This window comes from Cucumis sativus, chromosome 6 (genome assembly GCF_000004075.3).
Source record: "Cucumis sativus cultivar 9930 chromosome 6, Cucumber_9930_V3, whole genome shotgun sequence".
NCBI lineage: Eukaryota > Viridiplantae > Streptophyta > Magnoliopsida > Cucurbitales > Cucurbitaceae > Cucumis > Cucumis sativus.
This window is the reverse complement of record NC_026660.2, coordinates 27,620,018-27,642,429: the sequence shown is the minus strand read 5'-3', so window position 1 is coordinate 27,642,429 and position 22,412 is coordinate 27,620,018. Positions and strand designations below refer to the sequence as shown.

Here is a 22,412-nt window from a genome sequence, read left to right as displayed (position 1 = left end):
TGGAGGAGGAGAAAGCAGAGAAAGAGAAAGAGAAAGAGGAGATGGTGAAATTGCCACCGCCGCCGGAGAAGCCGTTGCCGGGGGATTGTTGTGGGAGTGGATGTGTTCGATGTGTGTGGGACGTGTATTACGAAGAGCTTGAAGATTACAACAAGCTTTGCGAGAAAGGTTCGGCGCCCCCCAATTGTTGAGATTTCAATTTCAGGCTTCCTCCAGCCCCAGTTTGTAATTGAAAATTGAATCTGTTTGCTGTTGTAAACTCAACGAGTTCAAATTAAATTGAATCTGTATCTGTTTCTTTAAGAACAATTGTTCAGTGAGATGAAGGCCAATAAACACAATTCATTTGTCATAGCACAGCACGAGATTTTATGCGAAACCCTTTTAACTGATTCGACATTAAGCAATCGATGATATTGATTTTTGTCAGTCATTCAATTAGAATTCGAATTTCATTTCATTTTAAAGAAAAGAAAAAACTGGTCAAATAATCAAAAAATATAATTTTGATATTTTTGAATGAAGTGTCGGTTAGGTAGTGGAGGAACAAAAAAAGAGGGTGATGACCCGTCAAAAGCCCAGTAGGCCAAATGGGCCTCATGATATATACGGAGATTTAGAGTGTCGAAGGATTGTGTGTAATTTTGGTGGAGGATGATGACGACGACGACGACGACGATGATGCGGGGATTTCATTTTCAGTTGACTCTGGTTCTGGCGGTGATCACTCTCGCCGCCCTTTATCCTAGAGATGCCCTTACCGGAGCTGAAGCTGCCACTTCCACTTCCGCTTTCGTTCAGAACGTCATCTACTCTAACAGGATTGCTATGTTCTCCAAATCCTACTGCCCGTATGTTCTTTTCTTCTCTTTCCCTTTTTTTAATTAGACAAACACACGCTTTATTTATATATATATTTTTTCCTTTTCCTATTCCCTGAATTATTCCGTGGCTCGTTGCGGCATGTCTGCACATTGTTATCAGTCGATCAGCAATCATTTTTTTAATGAGTTGTTTGCTGCCAATGAACCTGAAATTCTAATATTAGCGAATCCCGGCTTTTCGAGAAATGAATATAGGATATACGAGTTATTCATTCACTTGTCTTTGACCAATTTTGGACTCGAAGAAAGTAGCTTATATCTCCATCTGAACAAATTAGTCGGCCCCATTTTGACAGAGCCAGAAAATTTTCTTTCTTGATATTGGGTTGGAATTCTTCATCTCTTTCTTGGTGGTTCCAACTGCAAACTGTTTTCTTTCCTCTCTCTCCTGGTTTTGTTATTTCATCTATAATTAAACCATGCCTTGTGTTTCTTCTAAAATGGAAAGAAAGAATCTTCGTATACAAAAACTGAAGAACTTCAAAATATGGTCCTTTAAATGTTTCTCTCTGTTCCTTTCTAATTATCGAGCGACTCATATTCTAATGTTGTTTTATTTTTCTGGAAGATATTGCTTGGGTGCCAAACGTATATTCAGCGAACTCCATGAAAAACCTTTTGTTGTGGAGCTTGATCTTCGAGGTATAACTGTTTAATTTTGTTGATCGTTTCCAATATTAATGATTGTTTGAAGAAGCATTTTCATTTTTCATGACCACATAATGAGTATCTACATTTACTCAGATGATGGATCTCAAATTCAGAGTGTTCTACTAGACCTGACTGGAAAGCGGACTGTTCCTCAAATTTTTGTGAATGGCAAGCACATTGGTGGCTCTGATGGTGAGCTCTCTCAGCTCCTTTATTATTAAAAGAATTCTTCATGTCTTTTTCTAGTAGAGTAAATTTCTCATTTCCATCACTGTTTGGTTCGGTGTGGTTTCATACTTTTTACAGATCTGAAGGCTGCGGTTGCCAATGGTCAGTTGCAGAAACTTCTGGCTTCAACTTGATTGCCTTCTTGGAACGATGAACCACATATTTATTGAACTTAAGCTACATGAGCTGTGTAGATGAGTTTAACGTTGTGAAAACTTTTGATAATATTTGTTATTCGTTTGAACTCTGCAACAGAGAATTCTGTTGCAAATTTCGCCCTCTACTTTAATGAGAATCTGCATTTTTTCTTTTCATTATATGAAAGCCATGTTCAAAAGGTGTTTGATTTGGATATTCTATTGCTTTTGCTGTGTCTCACCAATGTTGTAGTGGCGCACATATTGAAGATGAATTTTGTGCTGAAGCTTTAATTTGAAGTATTCCTATGTTAGTGATAAAATTTAGGCTATTGAATTAAGGGGCAAGCTTCTGATTAAAAATTAGCCAGCAATATGAGTTGAGCTTCTGTTTAGAAGAACCATCTATCCAGTGGAGACAAAGTGCCTGTATTTTCCCAAGAAGCTGGAACGAACACATTAACTTTAAATATATTTTCTTCCAGCTAGAGTGTCAAAATACAATATCTTGTAATGATTTTTAACTTTATGGATAATTCTAATAATTTGTGGACCAAATATCTCTCTTTCTTTACTGAAGCACTCGCAGTTTCAAAGCAGCTGATTGCAAGCGAGGTATGCACCTATTTTACCTACTGCAACTCTTTCGAAGATTCTAGCTGGTCTAGAAATCTTTCTAAGGGGTAATCTTATTAGAATTGGATGCTTGTTTTGTCTACAAAATCAGGAAGACTCAGCATAAGTATCTGGTCGCCAATCACCTTTCTGAGCACTCAGCAGCCCTTCCTGGTTTTTGGAGAAGGTCAGGTGAACTTCCCAACGGAGAGACTTCAACAAGTTCTCCACTTCTCCAATTGTACTGGACTCATCTCGAACGATCAATTTGCCTCCAGGTCTTACTATTCGGTCGACCTCTGCCAAGACAGGTTGCAGTTTGCATCTATACAAGAGAAAAAGGTAGTCTTTATTTTTGCAGGAGAAGCTTAAAAGAACACATAAATGGAGGACTTCAGTAAGTTTCTCTACTACCTCTTTTTCAATTTGGAGAAAAGATGATCAGCATGTAGTAGATCATATGTTCTTGGATATGTGCTGAAGGATTCACACCAATCATGGTAAATTCCGAAGAGACCGCGCTCGTAGATCACTGGAAGTGTATCGGGAGAGTCAATATTCACCACATTCATTACCCAGACTTTAAGGTCTCTCAGAGCTGCTGCAAACCTGCAATCACAATGTTTACATGATGTTAAATGTTTGCAGTGGAAGTTATAAATTGTGGGTGAGTTGAAAAGAAACAGAATGAACTACTCTACCCGCCATAAACAGATCTCATATCCATCACATTCCTAATGTTGGACAAATTTATGCCTAATCCATTCATGTAAGTTTTATTCACTACTCTTTTCCAATGTTCATAATCAGTTGAGAAATCTTGAGGAGCCGGTTTGCCATAAACCCCCATTTGGGAGCTATTTAGCCAGTAAGGTGGTGCTTGCAACCTCTGAGGCCATTGCTCTGGCCAGCTGCTTCCTCTCACAGTGTTGTCAACCGGCGCACGGTGCATGCATGCCTGCAGTGGCACATACCTGAAAATGAAAGTCCAATGCAAATCAAATCAAACTAATCATTAACTAAAACGATTGTAAAAAGCAGCGCACAAGATATCCCTATGCCTTGGTTACCATGCAGCGTTTGGGTCGTCATCGTTTTTGCACATTGGGGGACGCTTGTGTTTTCTTTGATCGTAGCATTCGTTTGAGATTGGTTTCCTGTAAATGGCAGCGCCTACGGAGTTCAGCTTGTCCTTTTGAATTGTCACAAGCTCCCAACACATAGATTTCGTCAAAGCAGACATTTCTGAAGAAAAAAAAAACCCACAAGTGATGCAGTCGCTTATTTGTTAAACATGTTTTGTTTCTCGCCTAATAACACACCTTTCCAAATCTCAACGTCTTCTTCTAGGGTCTGGTACACTGGAGTTGCGGACCAAACAAAAAAACCCCCTGGTCTCAGCACTCGATTCAATTCTAAAAGAAGCATTCCACCTGTATCATCCGGAAAAAAGTGGTACTGTTTACCATTTTAAAATTGTAATTAAAAATTATAAAGACTAAGAAATCCATGATTGATTATATAACCTTCTACATGCCAAGGCACTCTACATCGAGCACAGTGAATAGTATCAAAAACCATGCTTGGAAATGGCAGACGTTGTGAGCCCATAACAGCAGAAATGGCTGGAATTCCCCTCTCCAGGGCAAATTGGACTTGAGCTTCATGTTCGTCTTTTGGAGCAAACGACATTGTAAGCACATCTTTTTCAAACAGAAAGCCGCCGAAGCTGGCGACTCCACAGCCTACGTCCAATATCACTCTTGTTCTCTTTCCCCATGCAATATCCGGTACCGACTGCATTGAATTGATATATTAGTTTATATTGGATTCTAATATTGAAATCAAGTTGGGAATTTGATTTTCAGGTTATTTTGTTTTACTTGTTGAAGAAATTCTATGTAGTGCAAAGCGCCGTGGATGAACTGGGTGCCACCGCCGGGGAAAGTCAAGAACTCACCGGTGACCTTGACCCAATTTTGGTGGCCTTTCACTTCAGCAAGTTTTGTATGTGGTACATTGTGGTACCAAATCTATGTCGATCCACAAACAAAGACAAGTAATGATATGATCAAGTTCAGAAGGATTCGTGATGGACTAATCACAAGTCACAGAATCATCTGTCTATACATTACCTTGTCTCTACTTCTAGGCCATTCAATGGATCTTTTGTAACCTTCCGGGAGAGAGACCAAGCAGGTAGGTCCCTCCTCCGGGCAGTGTCTCTCCCTGTGCTCGAAGTGTTTTGTCGTACGTAGCTGCTTAATTGCTTTCTCGTTATCCAAACAAGGAATGTAATCAGGTCCCGCTGTGACATTGCACATCTGCCATGTGTACCCATAGATGCTGCCATCACTGCTTGATTCTTCTCGTCGACGATCTTTCTCGTTCTCTGACTGCGCTGCCTGCGTTGACCATGACTTTTTGGACTCCTTTGACTCCTTGGGTATCCCCGAGGTCTCGAGTGACCCTGCTGTAGTTGTCTCTTCCACTTTGATTTCCGTTTTCGAGTCCTTTGGGACTTCTTGGCTCTCTTTGGATTCTGTTTGTTGGGATTCTTGATCCTCAGTTGACTTATTTTTGCCTCGGTGTCTCTTTCGTGGTTGATTTTGCTCCAATGAGGGAGTTTCTTCATTGTTGTTATTCGTGTTTGAGCTGTCCTGTTCTTGTTGCTGTTGTGTCTGTTGTTGGGCCTTATCATCATCCTGGTTATGAATTTCAGGTTCTTGTGTAATTTTTTCGCCTTCAGTCCCAAGTTTCGGTTGATCGTTTTGGGAGTCTCCACTTATTTCCGGGATATCGGTTGCTTGTTGTTGCTCTATGTTTGCGATTGTTGCTTGAATATCTTGTGGATTAGCGTTGTTTTCAGGTTCTTCCGGTTGTTGTTGCTGCTGCTGCTGTTGTTCTTGCCCATTGATTTCCAACGATGTATCATTGGGTGTATCATTGGATTTACTATTGTCAGATTCTACATGCTCTGTTGATTCATTGCTTTGATCAGGTAAATTAGTATTTTGTTCTTGGTTTCCTCCCAAATCTAATTTCTCTTCAATTTTTTGGGTTGCTTCCACTTGTTGGTTTTGAGTCATTGTACTCTCTTCCGACAATTGAGCCTCATTGTTATCTCTAGGTTCTTGCACATCATTGGCGTTATCCTTGGGACGATCCTCACGAGATTTTGCATCATTATCGCTAACAATATTAGAACTATCATCGGATTTAATCGCATCAAGAGGGAGGTCACCAGGATTATCCTCAAAGGCAGGAGTGGACTCTTTGTCCTCGGATTTGGGGAGTTGGGGTTCCTCAGAGGAAGACACAAAGTCAGTGGTGGTGGCAATGGTGGAGGTGGAGGAAGTTGAAGAGTCAGAAGAAGTGCGAGTGGTGGTTTGCGGGGGAACAGCAGAGTTGGAGGTCAGCATCCATACTCCAAGAACACATAAGGCTAAGAAGACGACAGTTGTAACGGTTGAAGCATAGGAAGAAGAGGAGGATGATCTTTTGCTACTACGAGGCCTTCCAAGAGCCATAAGGAGAGAAGGAAAATGAAAGTGAGGAAGCTTGGAGTTTTGTTAATGGTGAGTTCAAAGGGGAAGGAATAACAACAATAATAATAATATGGGAAGAGGATAGAGAAACATGAGAAAAGGGGAATTGTGGAAGAGAGACAAAGGATTCTAAATTTGGAAGGTTTAAAGATCCAAAGGACTCGGAGACACACCCAAGTTTTTTTGAAATGAACAATCGAAATTGGCCATATAATAATTCTGCTGAATGGGACAATTAGATCCATTGTCTTTTCCTTCTCTTTCGTCTCCTACTTTCATTCCATGCAACATTCCTTCTCTTCCATTTGTCCTTGTCTTTTTTCTTTCTTTTTTTTCATTGTTAAAGTTATGGTCTCTTCCCCCACATCTAGCTAGTATCTATTTTAAGATGCTATCGAACAATGAGTTCACAATAAGAATATTACTAAAACTAAATTGAGATGTTATTATTTATACAATGAAATGCACGTATAACAAACATGTTAAATCTCTCAAATATTATAAGCAACGCATGGTTGCTCATCCATCTTTTATGATTAGAGAAGTAGTTAGTTATGTTAGCATGTGAATTTGAACCATTAATCTACACAATATTACTATAAAAAAAAATATAGTTGATTTTTCAGGAAAGAAGATTAGTCTATGCCTCTTAATTACGAGCCTTGTATCAACGTTACCAAGTAGAAGAGGATACAAATCACTAATCTTTTGGTTAATGATAATATTGAACTTGATAATTTATTAGTTAAGTAAAATTTGGAATGTTAGAACAGTATTAAAGTCATTTTAAAATTATACATCTCCCGAGAGGAAACTAGAGAACTCAATATCAATAATATAGTAAGAGGGGGCAAAAAAAGAGCCAAATTGAAAAGTGTTGTATTATTTTATATAAGGTTGAAGAAAGTATATGAAAACATTGAGTTCAATTATTCCCTAAAGAAGAAAAAAGAAGAAGATGGGAGGATGAGAATCAAATACAGTGAAATGGAGAATAATGGGATAAAATCTTCTTGTGGTTGGAAATGGCCCAATACATTAAAGAGATTTTTACATTAATGGGCCCTGACCCATTCTTCTTCTTTTTTTCACTGCAAAAGCCTAAGATAATCCACAATATCACTCATCATATGAGGGCCTTCTTATTCTTACCTTCTGTTTACATCGTGTCAACCAGTATATATATGTGTGTGTGTGTGTATGAATGTGATTTTGAATTATTGCTATAATTGAACTTTGTTCATATTTACTTCTTCTTATAATTAAGAATGATTAAGATTAAGCAACAAAATGAGTGTGTGTAATGTGTGTATATGTGGAGTGATGGGGCCTATTAAATGTTATTGTAAGTGTGTTTGTATGCTGAGGTGGCTTGTCAAATCAAGGAACAAATTTTAATGATGAGTGTTCCCAAAGGTTATGTTCTTCTCCGAAAACCTTGCCCTTCCTTTTCTCCATATTTTTCTTTCTTCTCTTCCTCATCATTTCTTATATTGTTTATTTGCTCACATCCTAATTTTTATAAACACACAAAACACATATATATATATTTATCTTATTGATGTGACAAATGTTTTTCTTTTTAATCAAATGCAGTATGAAAGCTTCAATTTTATCTAACATGCACTCAAACTTTAATAGTGTTAAACTTATTTACCAACAAATTGAATGATTAAAGAAAAAGATAAGCTAGCTATATATATATTGGATTGCTTCAACTCCTACTAAATATTATTAGGTTAAGATATCATTTTAATTTTAGTATTTTGATTAGATTTGTTCAATTTTACAAATTCAATTTTTCTTACATTACTATTTAAGAAAAATTGATAAAAGAAAATAATAATAAATTTGAATGTTAAATTTAAAATGTATTAAAAGTATATGGAGGGAAGTAAAAAGAGTAAAAATGATATTTAAAAGAAAGCATATAGAAAAAGAAAAAGAATATACATATAATTTGATTATGCAACTGTGTGTGTGTGTGTGTGTGTGTGTGTAGGTGATGGCCTAAAGCAGCAGAACTTTAATAATTAGAATTAAAAGGTTGAACTAAAGTAGGGCATCATTTTTGGTTGACTGCCGATTTTATATGATGCTTTGCTAACACAAATAATAATTAGATTAGCCACAAGAAGGAAATTAAAATAAGAGAGGAAGGCCAATGAAATGGAATCCCATTAAGGCTTCTTTGCCTTGTCGACTTATCCATAATTAACCCATTATAATTGGCAAATTTTGGTACAAAGCTCGATGAGCCAAATTAATGACCTTAATTACCCTACTTATCTTAGGGGGATTATCATCAAATCTAATTCTAATTTATGTTGCTTTAAGTTTAAGCTGCCTCTGCCTCCCATCAACTCTTTACTTAACTTAACTTAACTGCCCAATTAAAATTATCCTACAGATCTTTCTTCATCATCTTTCTTCAACTTTATATATTTTATTTTTAAAAAAGAAAGAAAGAAAGATAAAGATATAATGTAAAAATGTTGGGGAAGTAATGGGTTTGTTGTTGCGTGTTTAAAGCTCTTTTCCAATTCTATTGTAGAATGTTACAAGTCAAAATGTCTCCTTAATTTATGTCATCTATTTAATGAATTTATTGCTTCTTCTTCTTCTTTTTTTTTTTTCTTTTTTTCTTTTCTCTTGGAGTCAATGTGACTACGCAAAGTTTGACTATTTTAAGATTTTATATAAATTTTATTGGGTTTTTAAATAATTATAATAAAAAAACAAATTATTTACTTTTTTTTATAGAAAGAAAAAACGATTAATAGACTAAAATTTATTAAAATTGTTCGAAAATATTTTGATATATTTTTCTACATTTAAAAATAATTGCCTATTGAATTGGGTCAAGTGTATATTATTGTCTATTATTTTTCTATATTTGAAAAGTGTTCCATCTTCATTTATAATCTTTTAAAATCATTAATTGATTTATAGATCCAAATTCATAGTTATATATCTTATTTTAAAATTTGTAAAATTACGAATCCCTCGTTTTAAAAAAAATACAATAAAGAAAATCAATATTTATTCTCCCAAAAGTTTTCTTATAAACATATATACCAAATGGAATAGATTAAAAAAGAAATAAAAAAATAATTAAATAAAGTAGGGGAATCAGAAAAGCAGTTTATATTTAAATTATTAGGTTATTTGAGCTTAGAATGAATTCATGTATTATTGTTGTGTTGTTTTGTGATTTATATGTATACTATAGAATCATAAGTACAGAAAAAGGACTAAGGAAAAAATATATATTAAATGAAGTATATCAACATAACAGTATACGAATGAGAATAACGTATTATTACTTTATATTATTTTATATGATAATGTTTTGATTGTTCCTTTCAGATTTATAGGAAACCAATATATATATCCTCTTGATTTTGTGTCAAGTCTGTGCTGAAAGAAATCCTTATTCTTTTCATAAAGTTAATGTGTGAGAATAGAAATTAAAGGAAAATTTTCTCCATCTGTATTTATTCTGATTCTCTCAATAATTAGTCATGAGTATGCAATATTGTCATATTGATATATTAAGTTGATAAACATGTTAGCATCTTTGTGTAACAACCACATTTCATATATATTCATACTCATATATTCTCTGTATATTTATGAATACACATTATTCTTCAATATTTACTTATTCATGAAAGATATAGAGCTTAAAATGTTGTCATGTTGAGGTTCAAAATATACACTTTTTTGGTTGGAAGCATACTAAAGTCATATGATTATTAATTATGTACAAGAATATAATATATAATTTACATTAGTATAATTATATGTATTACTAATATATAATCAATCCTTGACCAGCTTTGGGATGAAACATTTGTATATGTATATCTTATGAATGACAATAAATTAAATTAATTTTTTTTTATAATATTCTATCAATTTGTTTTAATTGGTACAATATAATAAAAAAATTAATGTAATATTTAAGAAAGTACCCAAGAAATTCATAACCACAAACAAATATAAACATTGGTTCAAATTTAAATCTTTAAAACCATATCATAAAAATCTATAACAACATGGTATAGGGTGTTTCTATGAAATGCCATTGAGTGATGATTAATATGTGAATTTGTGATTGGTTCCATGGTCGGTAAATAATGATAATAATCATGATAAATAACAAAAGTTTTGAGAAAGTGAGTTTTCAATTTATGATGTCGTAAATTTAATGTCTTACGAATTACGTCGTGGATGTCAATTCTTTTTAAAAGAAAAATATTATCAAATAAGTCACCAATTATGGATCAGTCGAAATTTCATCCGCTAAAACATGTGGATGAAAGACTTCTAAAATGGATTTTAACTTGAATAAAAAACGAAATATAGTTTTAACCTTAAGAAGAGATATGTTAAAAATGAAACTAAACCTACTTTCATTTAAGTGTGTATTGACGTTGGAAAGAAAGAAGAATTGAATAAAGGTTGTCAAACCAAGCAACCATTAATGGCCATAACCACAATTATATGACCTTTGAATTTATTTTAACATTAATTAAAGAACCTCTTGGTTATTTGACCTTTCAATGGCTTAGTTAGATAATACGTCCTACAAATGCTATACATTTATTACAATTTAATTAAAACATGCCCATATCACCCTCAAAACCTCAATTACACTCTCTTTTTTTTTTTTTCTTTCATCGTTTGTTTATTTTAAATTTTTTATTAGAAGTGTCGATCTAATTGAGAATAATGTGATTATTGGAAGTTAAAAAAATTGAAAGAGAACTTTATTTTTTTGTGATAAAGAAATTAAAGAAGAAGCATGATATCTACTTTCATGATTTTGTTGTATAACTCAAAGTAGGATCTACCTTGTTTTAAGAATAGGTATTACTCTTAGACTATGCTTTTTTTGTAATAAATTAGTTATTTTAATTTGTTGAATAAATTTTTGGGATCTTACACATGTTTGATCTTTTAAAACAAATCATAGTAGTCTATTACTGTAATATCGAATAACGTTATAACACGTTTCATATTATAAAATCATATAAGATTTTTGATAAATAAGTGTCAACACTCAATTGATTAATTATTGAGATATATACTCTTGATTAAGAAGTCAAAATCTTGAAGTCAATTCTAAAAAAAACCAAAGTATAATCAACTAGTCAAGGATAATCTCCTAATCTTTACCTCACATTGTTATCAAGCTATTATTAATTTTTACTTTGGGAAAGTAAATTTTAGAAAAAGAATATCAATTTGTGCTTTCCAAATACTTGTGTGATTATATCCTTTAATATTGTGATCGACAGTTGTATTAATTTAGACTTACAACTTTTATAAATGTAGACACTTACATCCTTCAATGTGTAAAATCATCTAAAATTCGTCTATATCAATTTAAGTTTATAAATTTTCATGAATGAATCAATTTAAACTACATATATAGTTTTATTTGCATCAATTCTAATAGTTCATTTTGTAAACTAACATTTGAAAATGTGAATGTAAGAACATTGAAATGCATAAACTATTTTCAAAACTAATCTAATGGAGAAGGGGGTTGAATTGAATTTCCCAATAAAAATTTAGAAGTATAATTAACAATAAACTTTAAGTTTTTTCAACCAAAATGTTGATACGTAAACTAAATTGATTTATGGTCGAAACAATTTAAAGTTTAAATAGATGGAATTAAGAGAAGGGAAGTATTAAAATTGGATGAATGATTGGTGGAGGGTAGGTTATTTAGGAAAATGAAAGCAATAATATGAAGAGATGGATGGGAATTAAAGTTATTGATGTATACAGAGCAACTAAAGAGTTGAATGTATATATATATATAAAGGATTTGATTCAGATATTTAATTTTTTGATGTTACCTTTATTTCCAATTTAAATCTTACTAAGATGCAGATGATGATCAAGAGAGATGTGGTCACAATAGGCTAAGGCTAATAGACAAAAACCCTAAGGCAAAAAAAAAAAAGAAAGAAAGAAAGAAAGAAAGAAAGGTATCCTCCTTACTAAGAAAGATTTGAAAGATTCCTTAAGTCTTTGATTACCTACCTAAAAAGAAACCTAAGATAGCTCTTCAAACTTTAGGCCCCACCCTAATTCTTCAAAATATGCCTCTATTCTACAATATGTCCTTAAAAGTACTACTACCATTTTTTGTTTTTACACTTTGGCTTTTCATCCTTCTTAAACTTTCAATCTTACTCTCCCACCATTGGATTTCTTTAAGCTCTTTTCCAACAATAATTGGAAGTTTAATCCACAAATTAATTACTTATTACAAAGTGTTTATATTCTGTTTCTACTGTTCAATTGTTTTTAATTTAGAGTTGGTAAATCTTTGCTTCAAATCTGAAATAATTTTGATTTCTTACTACATTATTCTATGAATATTTTGGTTTTTTTTTTTTCTTAAGAGTATTACTTTGGATCCCATGCATTTTTTTCTTCTTTTAATTTTAGGTCCTAAAATTATGGCATATAGATTATAAATTGGAGGGAGGAAGGGTAGGGACAGAGGGTGAGGTAAAATAAATTAAAAGAGTAGAGAAGTGAAAGTTTATAAAGTTGGTTTTAATTAAGTTGTGGTGCCAACCATAGAGGAGTTAATAAGTTAATGGAGTTGGTGTTAATAAATTATGGACTCATTGTAAGAGAAGTTAATAAGCTAGGGAGATCTACGTTAGGGATTAAAATTTTCTTTTTCGGATCATATGACCCCTATATTATTATGACGATATAAATTATAAAATTAAAGATAAATTAAAAATATTGAAATGCTATTAAATTATTTGATATTTTGATAACAATAAAAGAAGTTTATTAACTTATTCTGTAATTTAAAGTTTAATAAAAATTTATTAGACTCAAACGTCAATTTCTTTAAAGATTTAAAAGGGAATGATTTTTCAATTATAAAGTTATACACTATGAAAGAGATAGAAATGTCTCAATGGTGAATGGTTGTAATGTAAGTCTTCCTAACTAAAATAATATATATATATATGCAAAGCACTTTTCAGATATGAATAAAAGCTTTCTTTTTTTCCTCCACAAGGATAAGCAAATTAGAGGCTCTAAAAATGCTTTCATGACAGCAAAACCTTCCCTTCTGACATTCTCTGAAATGTTGTACATTATAATAAATTCTATTGTGATCATGTGCCAAAATTTTCACTTATTTGGATTTGAGTGAATATTTATTCTTATTTACTATTTAGGATTTTATATTCTATACATTGATTCCCTTCCCTTCCCTTGTGATTAATTTTTATTTTTATTCATACACTTTGGTTTGAATGAAATTATAAATCAATCACATTCACTCAATAATAACAATAATGGATAGATGCTTGCTGGGGAGAGTTTTATATTGTCTTAATTTTCTACTAAAATTCTTCTACAACAACGGTATGACATGAGTCAACTTTTGTAGGCTATATTGAAAACGTGATTAGAAAGAAGAAAACAATTGCTAGTTACAAAATCATTATTCGATCCTCTACTAAAATTAATGTAATCTAATATGTATTGCCTATATATAACGGTCAATTGACGAATGTCTTGTAGTAGTGAAAAGGTTTTTGTAACATCTTTTGAATTGAGTTCCATTAGTCCAATAGTTTTTTTTGTACTAAAACTTATATGTTTTCAAACATTTCTTTTTAGCTATTGAGTGGAGATCATCATATTCTTTTAGTATGGTATCAAAGGCTTGTAAGACTCAAAGGAGCACTAGTTGATGTGAAGGCAGGAGAAATGAAAGTTGTGTGGGTTGTTTGTAGAGAGAAGAGTTAAATGAAAGGGTATATAGTTTTGGGAATAGGGAAAAAGAGAAGAATGGAGAAAAGGGAAATGGGGTTAGGGATTGGAAATGAATAAGAGGAAAGGGAAAAAGAGAGGGTGAGGAAAATGGATGGGGGAAGATGGTGACGGGATTGTAAGGTAATAAAAGAATGAAAATGGTTACAAATAGAAACCAAAATTGACAACAGAAACACTATGAGACAATAAAAAGGTAAATACAAAATGGGTTCTCAATAATTTTTAAAAAATAATAATGAAAAATAAGAAAAGAGAGAGAGGAGGAGGTGAATGGTGATCGATCACATGGCCTTACAGTTTCCAATCCAATCAAAACCCAACCCCCTGATTTAATTTATTACGACAGTGACTTTCATTTCCTATATCCTTTCCTTTCAAATTTTTTTTTTTTCTTTTCATTCAAGTTAGTTAACTTTGGGATTTGTGGTGTGTAATATTGTAATATGGCATGCCAAGGCAGCTGCTATTCCATTCTATTTTGTTAGAATTAATATCATTGAAAAATAAAAGAAAATTCAGAAAAAGAAAAAAGAAAGAAGAAGAAGAAGAAGAAAGAGAATGTGGGTTATTAATATTTTAGGTTATAGAGTTTTTGGTTTTGAAGAAGAAGGGGAGGGAAGGGGAATTGAAGGGAGGGGGAGTCAACCATGGGAACAAACACAAGGCTCGAGGATGGATGATGACAGAAGGCCCATTCATTCATAAGGTATAAACGCTTATTGGGAACTCCCACTTTTAAAATCATTCACTCTCCCCTCCTTCTCTTTCTTTTCACCTTTTTCCTTTCATTTTCATTTTTCTTCACTCTCTCTCTCCTCTCTATATTTCAAGTTTCTTTCATTTTAATTAATATTATGCATATCCTTTTAAAATATAAAGAAAAAAAATGTCAATTAATATAATAAACTAGAAGCGAAATCAAGGTTTAAATTACATAATCAAAATGGTGTTTCAATCTCTACTATATTTAAAATATATTCTTCTATATACCCTTTTACCTACATTTTATTCCTTTTTTGTAATCTAGATTTTGTTCAAGTTTGGATTAAGAATTTAAACATTTAAAATGATTTTTTTAAAAAAAGAATAAATAGTTATTGTTGTGTTTTGTGAGTGAAATGTAAAAAGAAAAGAAAAAGGGTTAAAAATAAGTAATATAAAAAAGGGTTGGGTTTGGAGGAGTGTTTTAAAGAAAAGGAAAATGGATGTTTCCACTTTAGGGGATGAATTCTCGTAGGTCTCTCCATTAGAAACCCTTGTTAATAGCATGCGCAATTTTAGTTGCCAACCCCCTCCCTCAAAAAGCCTGACAATCACATCTAAGTCCCCCACCCTATTTCTTTGTTTATTTTCTTTCAATTTTCAACTCTCTCTCTCTATCTCAATACTTTTTTTTTTTTTTATAAATGAAATATTTTCATAATTAATTTATTTTCTATATGTACATAGACTAAGATAGAAAGAATAACTCATTGCATTGATTAGTGTTTCTTTAACAAAATTAAAAGAAAGAAAGAATGAAAACATTACATGCTGATGGGTGATGATGGTATTGGTAGTGGTCAATTTGGTATATTAATATATTTATGGATTTAATTAATGGGGATCTATAAGACTTTTTTGCTGATAAAAAAGATAGTAGATTTTATATTATGATTAAAATCTTTCATTAGTATTCTAATTATTAGAAAAGTAGTAATAAAATACAATGTGTGTGTAGAAGTAGGGGGGAAAAGAAGATATCACGTGACACTATAAATTAAAAGAAGCATATAACCTGGTATAATTAAATATATATATATATATATATAGAGATATATGTGTATAAAAATAATAAATAGTAGAGATATTACCTTAATTATAATAGACATGTGTCTCACAAGTGGGTGTAAGAGATTCTAATATGTCCCACCAAAAGGTCCAACACACATGTTACTCTCTAAATATGCTCCCCACAATATATTTTCTTTCAAATGTTTTCAAAAACTATTCTAAAAACTTGTAATTTTATTTCAATTTCGTTTTTTATTTAGAGAAAACTAAAGTTGAGTTATAATTTAGAATCTTACCGATAAGACATACATACATAAAAATTTCAAAATAAAATAGATACGAACTTGTGGTTAAATTTGATTTTTATTTTTTTTAAAAAAAATGATGTTAAAGAAAGGTTAAGGGTTCAAATTAAAAGAGAAGGGAGGGAGGGAGGGAGGGAGGGAAAGGCAAAAAGGGAGATATTGATTATTTATAGTTAAATAAAAGGTACGAGGAGAAGTGGCGCTGTGTCCTTGTGAAGCCACGCCATCAACTCTGAGCAATATTCATATTTATATTTAATATCTCACTATTTCTTTTTAATTTTTAACCCTATCTTCTCTCGTTTTCACTCCCCAAATCTCCTCCACCCATTCTTTCTTTTTCTATTATTATATATCACAATTAAGATCAACATACATTTTTACAATTCACTTTACTTTTTTTTTAAAAAAAAATACTTCCAAATTCAATGCAATCCACTGCTTCAATTCCATTTTTCTTCCCATACTAACGTAATTGTAATCAATTCAACGATAGAGTTCCGGGTCTATGGATGGTATAAATTTATTGTTGTTATGTTTTTTAATATAGATATTATATTTGGAATTATCTCAATTTGTAGTCAGTATAAGTAGAAAATGTGTCATGTGTTCAAAGAACAACATTAAACAATTTGTAAGGTTTGACTAAGTTAGATATAGTAAAATAACTTAATTTTAACATTGGTATCTTTTATGCATATATTTTGGATTTTGGATTTTGGATTTTGTCTTTTTGTAATTTAAAAAATTAATTTCAAAATTGTGTGTGTTCCAATCATGATGAGTTCATTTTAAAATTTGAAGCCTTTCTCTTATTTTTGTACCAAAAAAAGGAGAAAAGAAAAAAGAAAGGATAAAAAGAAGTGAAGATATAATTTTTGGATATTTTGGAAATTATATTATTTATTTGGTGTGGGAGTTACGAGTGATGGGGTCTGCTTTTATCTGATGAAAGTTGGGAGACATAAGTCCGAAAGCAGGAAACGAGAAGATAAAAAAGCAATTCCCCTTGCTTAAATCGCCCAAAGCAAATTACACAAAAAGCTCACATAACCAAAGATTTTATTTATCTTTTCTTTTCCGTACGCAAACACACACACACTTCACCCTCATTACAAACAAAGCAATATATAGTGAAGGTTGGTTAAGCCCGATTAGGTCCAGTTTGATGTGGTTCGCTTAAGGGGCTGGGCCTCAATATCTTTATGGGACACTAACAGTAACAGTTTCGTTCTTCGACCGGGTTCATCAACCCCTTTCTCACATCTCCTACCAATAATAAACCGACGATTAACCATTGGGGGATGACATAAATATAAAATTTAAGTTGAATTATAATAAAACTCAATCTATATTTTCATATTCGAATTAAAAACCTTGCTGTAATTGGTAAATTCAATACAAGGGAGAGAAAATAGAATTAAAAGGATGTAAAAAATAATAATAAGTAGAAAGTAAAAGAGGGAGAGAGAAAAAGAATTTATATTGTTAGAAATACAAAATAATAATAATAAGAAGAAGAAGAAGAAGAAGAAATAAAAAAAATAATAAAAAAAGGGGGGGAAATAGGTGAGATAACGGTTGTGAGAGACAAGTTAGCGGGTTTTTCGCGAAAGGAAGGATGGGGGCAAAAGCTGGTGGGTTGACACGTGGGAAGAGGAGAACCATTAGATGAGGGGAGAATTATAGAGGGAGAGGAGTTGATGAAGATGGGATTAGGAGTAGTGAGATGGATGGTGGATCCATGGGGGATACTGGAAAGGTAAGGTAGTAGTTTCAGGGGAAAAAGAGGTAATAACTACAAGAGAATCAGGAAGATAGAGAAGAGCAGAAATTATTTAGGTGTGTGTTTTGAGTTTGGATGGAGACTTAAATTCAGTTTCCAGAAAAGAAAAGAAAAAAAGAAAAGAAAAAAAGAAAAGAAAAACTGCGCAGAGAGGAGAGAGAAGTGGGGGTGGAAAAAGAAAGGCATGGCGGCGTTGCAGAGAGAGGTGTAATTCTGAGCCATAAATGTGGATGTATTACTAACACTGAGTTAAAAGAAAAGAAAAAAGAAAAAACAAACAAAGGGGGGGAGAGAATTGAAAGCCTGATTAACGCGCTGTGCCCCCACTATAAGCCACCATCACCAGCAGCCAGCAGCCAGCAGCAGTAGCAGCAGCAGGCAACAGCTGCATCTCAGTTTGGTAATTAACTACACTACACACTCACACATCTCTTTCTCTTCTTCTTCTTCTTCTTCTTCTTTTTTCTTTTTTCTTTTTTCCTTCCCCCTTTTCCATTCCCAAAACTAATTTCATATACGAGGATTATCATCATATTCCATCAAACCCCCAATTTTAATTATAATTATAATTATAATTGATCAGGCGCCTCCAATTCAGGCAGAGGGCTTCGACCCTCTGATTATGGATTTTAGGTCACCCTCAGGTTCTGGGTCTTCACAGCAACAATGTCTGGCTTTTTCACTTTAGGCGGTGGCGGCGGAGGAAGAGACGAAGAACAAAATAACAACCGCCCCAACCAATTTATTCATCCCCCGCCGGATAGCAGTTTGTTTTGGTACAAAGCCGGTAACGTGGAGCTATGGCAGCAGCAGCAGCAGCAGCAACATCATCATCATCATCAAGAACAACCTCTCTTTCAAACACAATCTCGTACTACTACTACTACTACTCCTTACTCCGCACCACTTGCCGTCCGGAACTCCGATGAGTCCTCCTCCAGATCGGGTAATTTCATGATGATAAGTTCGGGATCGGGTGGAGGTGGAATCAGCTGCCAAGATTGTGGTAACCAAGCGAAGAAAGATTGTAGTCATATGAGATGTAGGACATGTTGCAAGAGCCGAGGATTTCATTGTGAAACCCATGTAAAAAGCACTTGGGTCCCTGCCGCCAAGCGTCGTGAGCGCCAAGATAAACTTGCTGCCTTGCAAACCCATCATCATCATCATCATCAACAACAACTTCAACTCCATGGCGGCGACAATAATCCCAAACGCCATAGAGATTATAACTCCTCTTCACTTGCCTGCACTCTCATCCCCACCAACAACAATACTTCTGGTACAAAAATACAATCATCTCTCTCTCACTCACTTTTATTTTCTTTAGATTGCGTGTTGCAGATGTCAAAACTTCTCTTCACTTACCTTTTTCTGTTTTTCAGTATTCCCTGACCCCATTTCATCATCTTCCTTCTCTCTTTAATTTAATCCCTACCTAAATTTCTTTTATTTCATATAATTATTACAAATCTCTCATTTTCTAGGGTTGGAAATTGGGAATTTCCCAGCTGAGTTGAACTCTCCAGCTGTGTTTCGTTGCGTTCGTGTTAGTTCTGCTGATGATACCGACGATCAATACGCGTATCAAACGGCGGTAAATATTGGTGGACATGTTTTCAAAGGAATTCTATACGATCAAGGACCGGAAAATAATTATATTCCACCGGGTGAGACCTCGTCCGGTGGTGGTGGGAGTAGTAGTGGAGTGCAACCACTGAATTTCATCGCTGGAGCCGCTGATGCCACCACCGGAAGCGGTGGTTCAACCGCGGCATTACCCTTGCTTGATCCTTCTTCCTTATATTCAACGCCGCTCAATAGCTTCATGGCGGGTACGCAATTCTTCCTACCACCAAGATCTTAAAAGAAAAAAAAAAAAAAACAAAGCTATTATCTAGGCAGCTTCATTTTCTCATTTTTCTCTTCCAGATCTCTCACGAACTTTTCTTTCTGTTTATTATCTACATTGACGCAATAGATCTGCTGATAATTTGTAGTAAAACAAAAAAACAAAAAACAAAAACAAAAAACCCTTCACTTGAGAAAATGCTTCTTCTTCATCTTTTTTTTTTTTTTCCTTTCTTTTTCTTGTCAGATTATTATTATAATTATTATTATTATTGTTATTGTTGTTATGTTTTAAGAGCAAAATTGGAGAATAATGCGTTAAAGTCTGTTGCCTTGTTTTTCAATTTTGGATTAAAATGTTATATATTTTCGGTTCAAATTTCAATGCGTAGTTTTTGAACATATAAAATTATTCTTCTTCAAATCCAAAGTCGTTTTTGTGTACGACATGTTTGTGGTTGCGTAGAGTCTTGTGCTGTGTCTGTATCTTTGTTTTTTCTTTAAGTTTTTTTCATCATTGTTATTATTATTGTTATTATTATTCATTGTTGTCTTTCTCTTTTCTTCTTTTTTTTTTCTCTCTGCGTGTTTAAGTGTTTGCCATTATTTTCCATTACCGTTTTGTTGTTGCTTCTGCAGTTTCAAACTGCTTTTTTTCCTGCTTACCCCTATATATATATATATATTATACCGCTTTCAATTCAAATAACAACAATAATTCTTCATTTTCTTTACCTTTTCTTTTCAATCTTTCTATACATAAATTATTCAAAATGAACTCTCTTAATTTCTGTTGTAGTTATTATATTAAGCAACTATACTAAGTGTCGTAGTCTTATTGAATGATTGTTCCTCTCGTAAGCAACTATATCAATTGTGACAGTCTCATTAAATAATAGTTCATATCATAAACGACAACCTAGGATAACGAGGATATTATGTCGGGGACGAGTCTCCTACTTCCCCTACCCATGCATAAATTTATTTGGTGTTGCATTCAAGTTTAAAAGCTAACATTTAAATCTCTCCTTAAAAAAACTATATATTGCAAGACAACTCCCATGTCTGTTTTTTATTTCTCAGTCCTATGGTTTTATATTACATGTAGGAGAGGGAAATGCAAATGATTAGTTCTTCTCTTCACATGCATTTCACCTATAATCTTTGTTTAATAAGTACTATGTGATGCTTTAGTGCATGCTTTTCTTTTCTTGCTTAATTAATAAGTTGCAAAATGGTTGAATTAGTTAGCCACCATTTGAAGCCCTAGCATGGCTTACCCTACCCTTTTGCTTTTGTCATTTTCATTAATCTTCTTCCTCTTCTTCTTCTTCCATCTGTATACTGAATTCTCACATTTAATTTGCATGTCAAACATTATTCTTTATATAAATTATATTGATCAAAAGGGGGGAGTCGATCATATTAAATTACTCTAATGTTTAGAATGGAATAATTATTACATGTCTGAATATGATTTGAAAAACAAGTTTCCTTAAATTTCTCAAATCAAATATATTTATCTCTTGTTCAATCATAAATATGTGTGTTTGTAGAATGTAATGGCAGCTGCATCATAATTAGACATGTGGTTTTGTTATACGTAATAATAATTATAGAATATCTTATGAGTTGATTGTGGTTTGAATATGTATGTGTGTGTGTTTTTCTCATTGTGGTGTCTGAAAAATATTGTCAACCTTGCTTCCCGGTCCCCCTAACAAGATGATGATGTGTATTAACAAAATTCGAAAATGTTAGCCCTATTCATCTTATTTATTTAGTTTTGTTTTGTTCTATATTATTATTATTATTATGATTATTATATTATCTTACATGATTTAGGTGATTATGTTTGATCCCATTATGGGGGCGAGTGGTTCAATACTTTGGAATTGTGTATGAAAAACGGGATCTCTCTCTTGTAAAGCTACAATAATGTTGGAGGAAGAAAACAAAGGACATTAATTAAATTTGGTGCTATACACAAACAATAGGGGGGCGTGTGTGTGTGTGTGTATGTGTTAGTACTAAAGCTTGAAAATGAAGGAAAGTAGAGAAGATGTGAAGAATAAAAGGAAGTTAAAATTAATTAGTTGAATTAAGATCAGTAAGAGAAGTGTTGTGATGTGGAGAAATATATTAGAAGAGAGTAATTAATGAATAGATGAATGGGTTACAGAGTTGAAGAAATTGGTGTCAAATCATAAAAACAAGCTAAACAGTATTAATGAGAGCGACATTCCATAACACATCCACAAACTACCGAAAGTGTAAAAAAGCTAACAATCTTGCAGACTACCGATACCAACATATATCTTTCTCTCTTTTATTTTATTTTTCACTCTCTGTATGAATAATAAAATAATAAATATTATTATTATTATTTTAATTACTTTATGTCCCAAAGCAAAGCAAATATCATAGGTTTTTATATATATATATATATATATTTAATTGTTGGTCACTGTTATTATTGGGCTTCCGACACGTTTTTTACCATACTGAACCACTTGTTATATCAACTCAGACAATCAGGGGTCTTCCTACGTCGGATCCATCTTCTTCTCAAGAACCCATTTTCATACGTTTATTTATTTATTTATTTACTTCTTCAAATTAAATACTAGCGGAGATTAATAAATGGAAGAGACATACGTTTAGTTTGATTAAAAATGGGTTGCAAAATATTGCATGGAGGGAAGTTTATATTTATCTGTGTAGAACTGGTATTGCATGAAGCGAATGATAATGAGGAAGCTGGAAGGATGATTTGATGAAGGAAAAAAAAATATTTA

General features: G+C 32.9%; 3 protein-coding genes across 3 annotated transcripts; 2 read left to right on the top strand and 1 right to left on the bottom strand.

Annotated features, from left to right (window-relative positions):
- Positions 1 to 528: 528 nt before the first annotated feature.
- LOC101222985 (glutaredoxin-C3) lies at positions 529 to 2,117 on the top strand. The gene is made up of 4 exons (XM_004149928.3): positions 529 to 851; positions 1,453 to 1,526; positions 1,629 to 1,727; positions 1,842 to 2,117. Exons 1-4 carry the CDS (start codon positions 655 to 657, stop codon positions 1,895 to 1,897), a joined length of 426 nt encoding a protein of 141 aa, XP_004149976.1. The 5' UTR covers positions 529 to 654; the 3' UTR covers positions 1,898 to 2,117.
- Positions 2,118 to 2,232: 115 nt separating this feature from the next.
- LOC101207445 (probable methyltransferase PMT27) lies at positions 2,233 to 6,267 on the bottom strand. The gene is made up of 8 exons (XM_011659732.2): positions 4,651 to 6,267; positions 4,399 to 4,548; positions 4,042 to 4,312; positions 3,838 to 3,948; positions 3,586 to 3,760; positions 3,217 to 3,489; positions 2,930 to 3,124; positions 2,233 to 2,840 (listed from the first exon to the last, which is right to left on the bottom strand). The coding sequence occupies exons 1-8, from the start codon at positions 6,043 to 6,045 to the stop codon at positions 2,624 to 2,626; spliced, it is 2,787 nt and encodes a 928-aa protein (XP_011658034.1). The 5' UTR covers positions 6,046 to 6,267; the 3' UTR covers positions 2,233 to 2,623.
- An 11,200-nt stretch (positions 6,268 to 17,467) lies between these two features.
- LOC101207689 (protein SHI RELATED SEQUENCE 1) lies at positions 17,468 to 21,044 on the top strand. Its single transcript, XM_004149950.3, has 3 exons — positions 17,468 to 18,163; positions 18,347 to 19,045; positions 19,251 to 21,044. Exons 2-3 carry the CDS (start codon positions 18,430 to 18,432, stop codon positions 19,628 to 19,630), a joined length of 996 nt encoding a protein of 331 aa, XP_004149998.1. The 5' UTR covers positions 17,468 to 18,163; positions 18,347 to 18,429; the 3' UTR covers positions 19,631 to 21,044.
- The last annotated feature ends 1,368 nt before the right edge of the window (positions 21,045 to 22,412 follow it).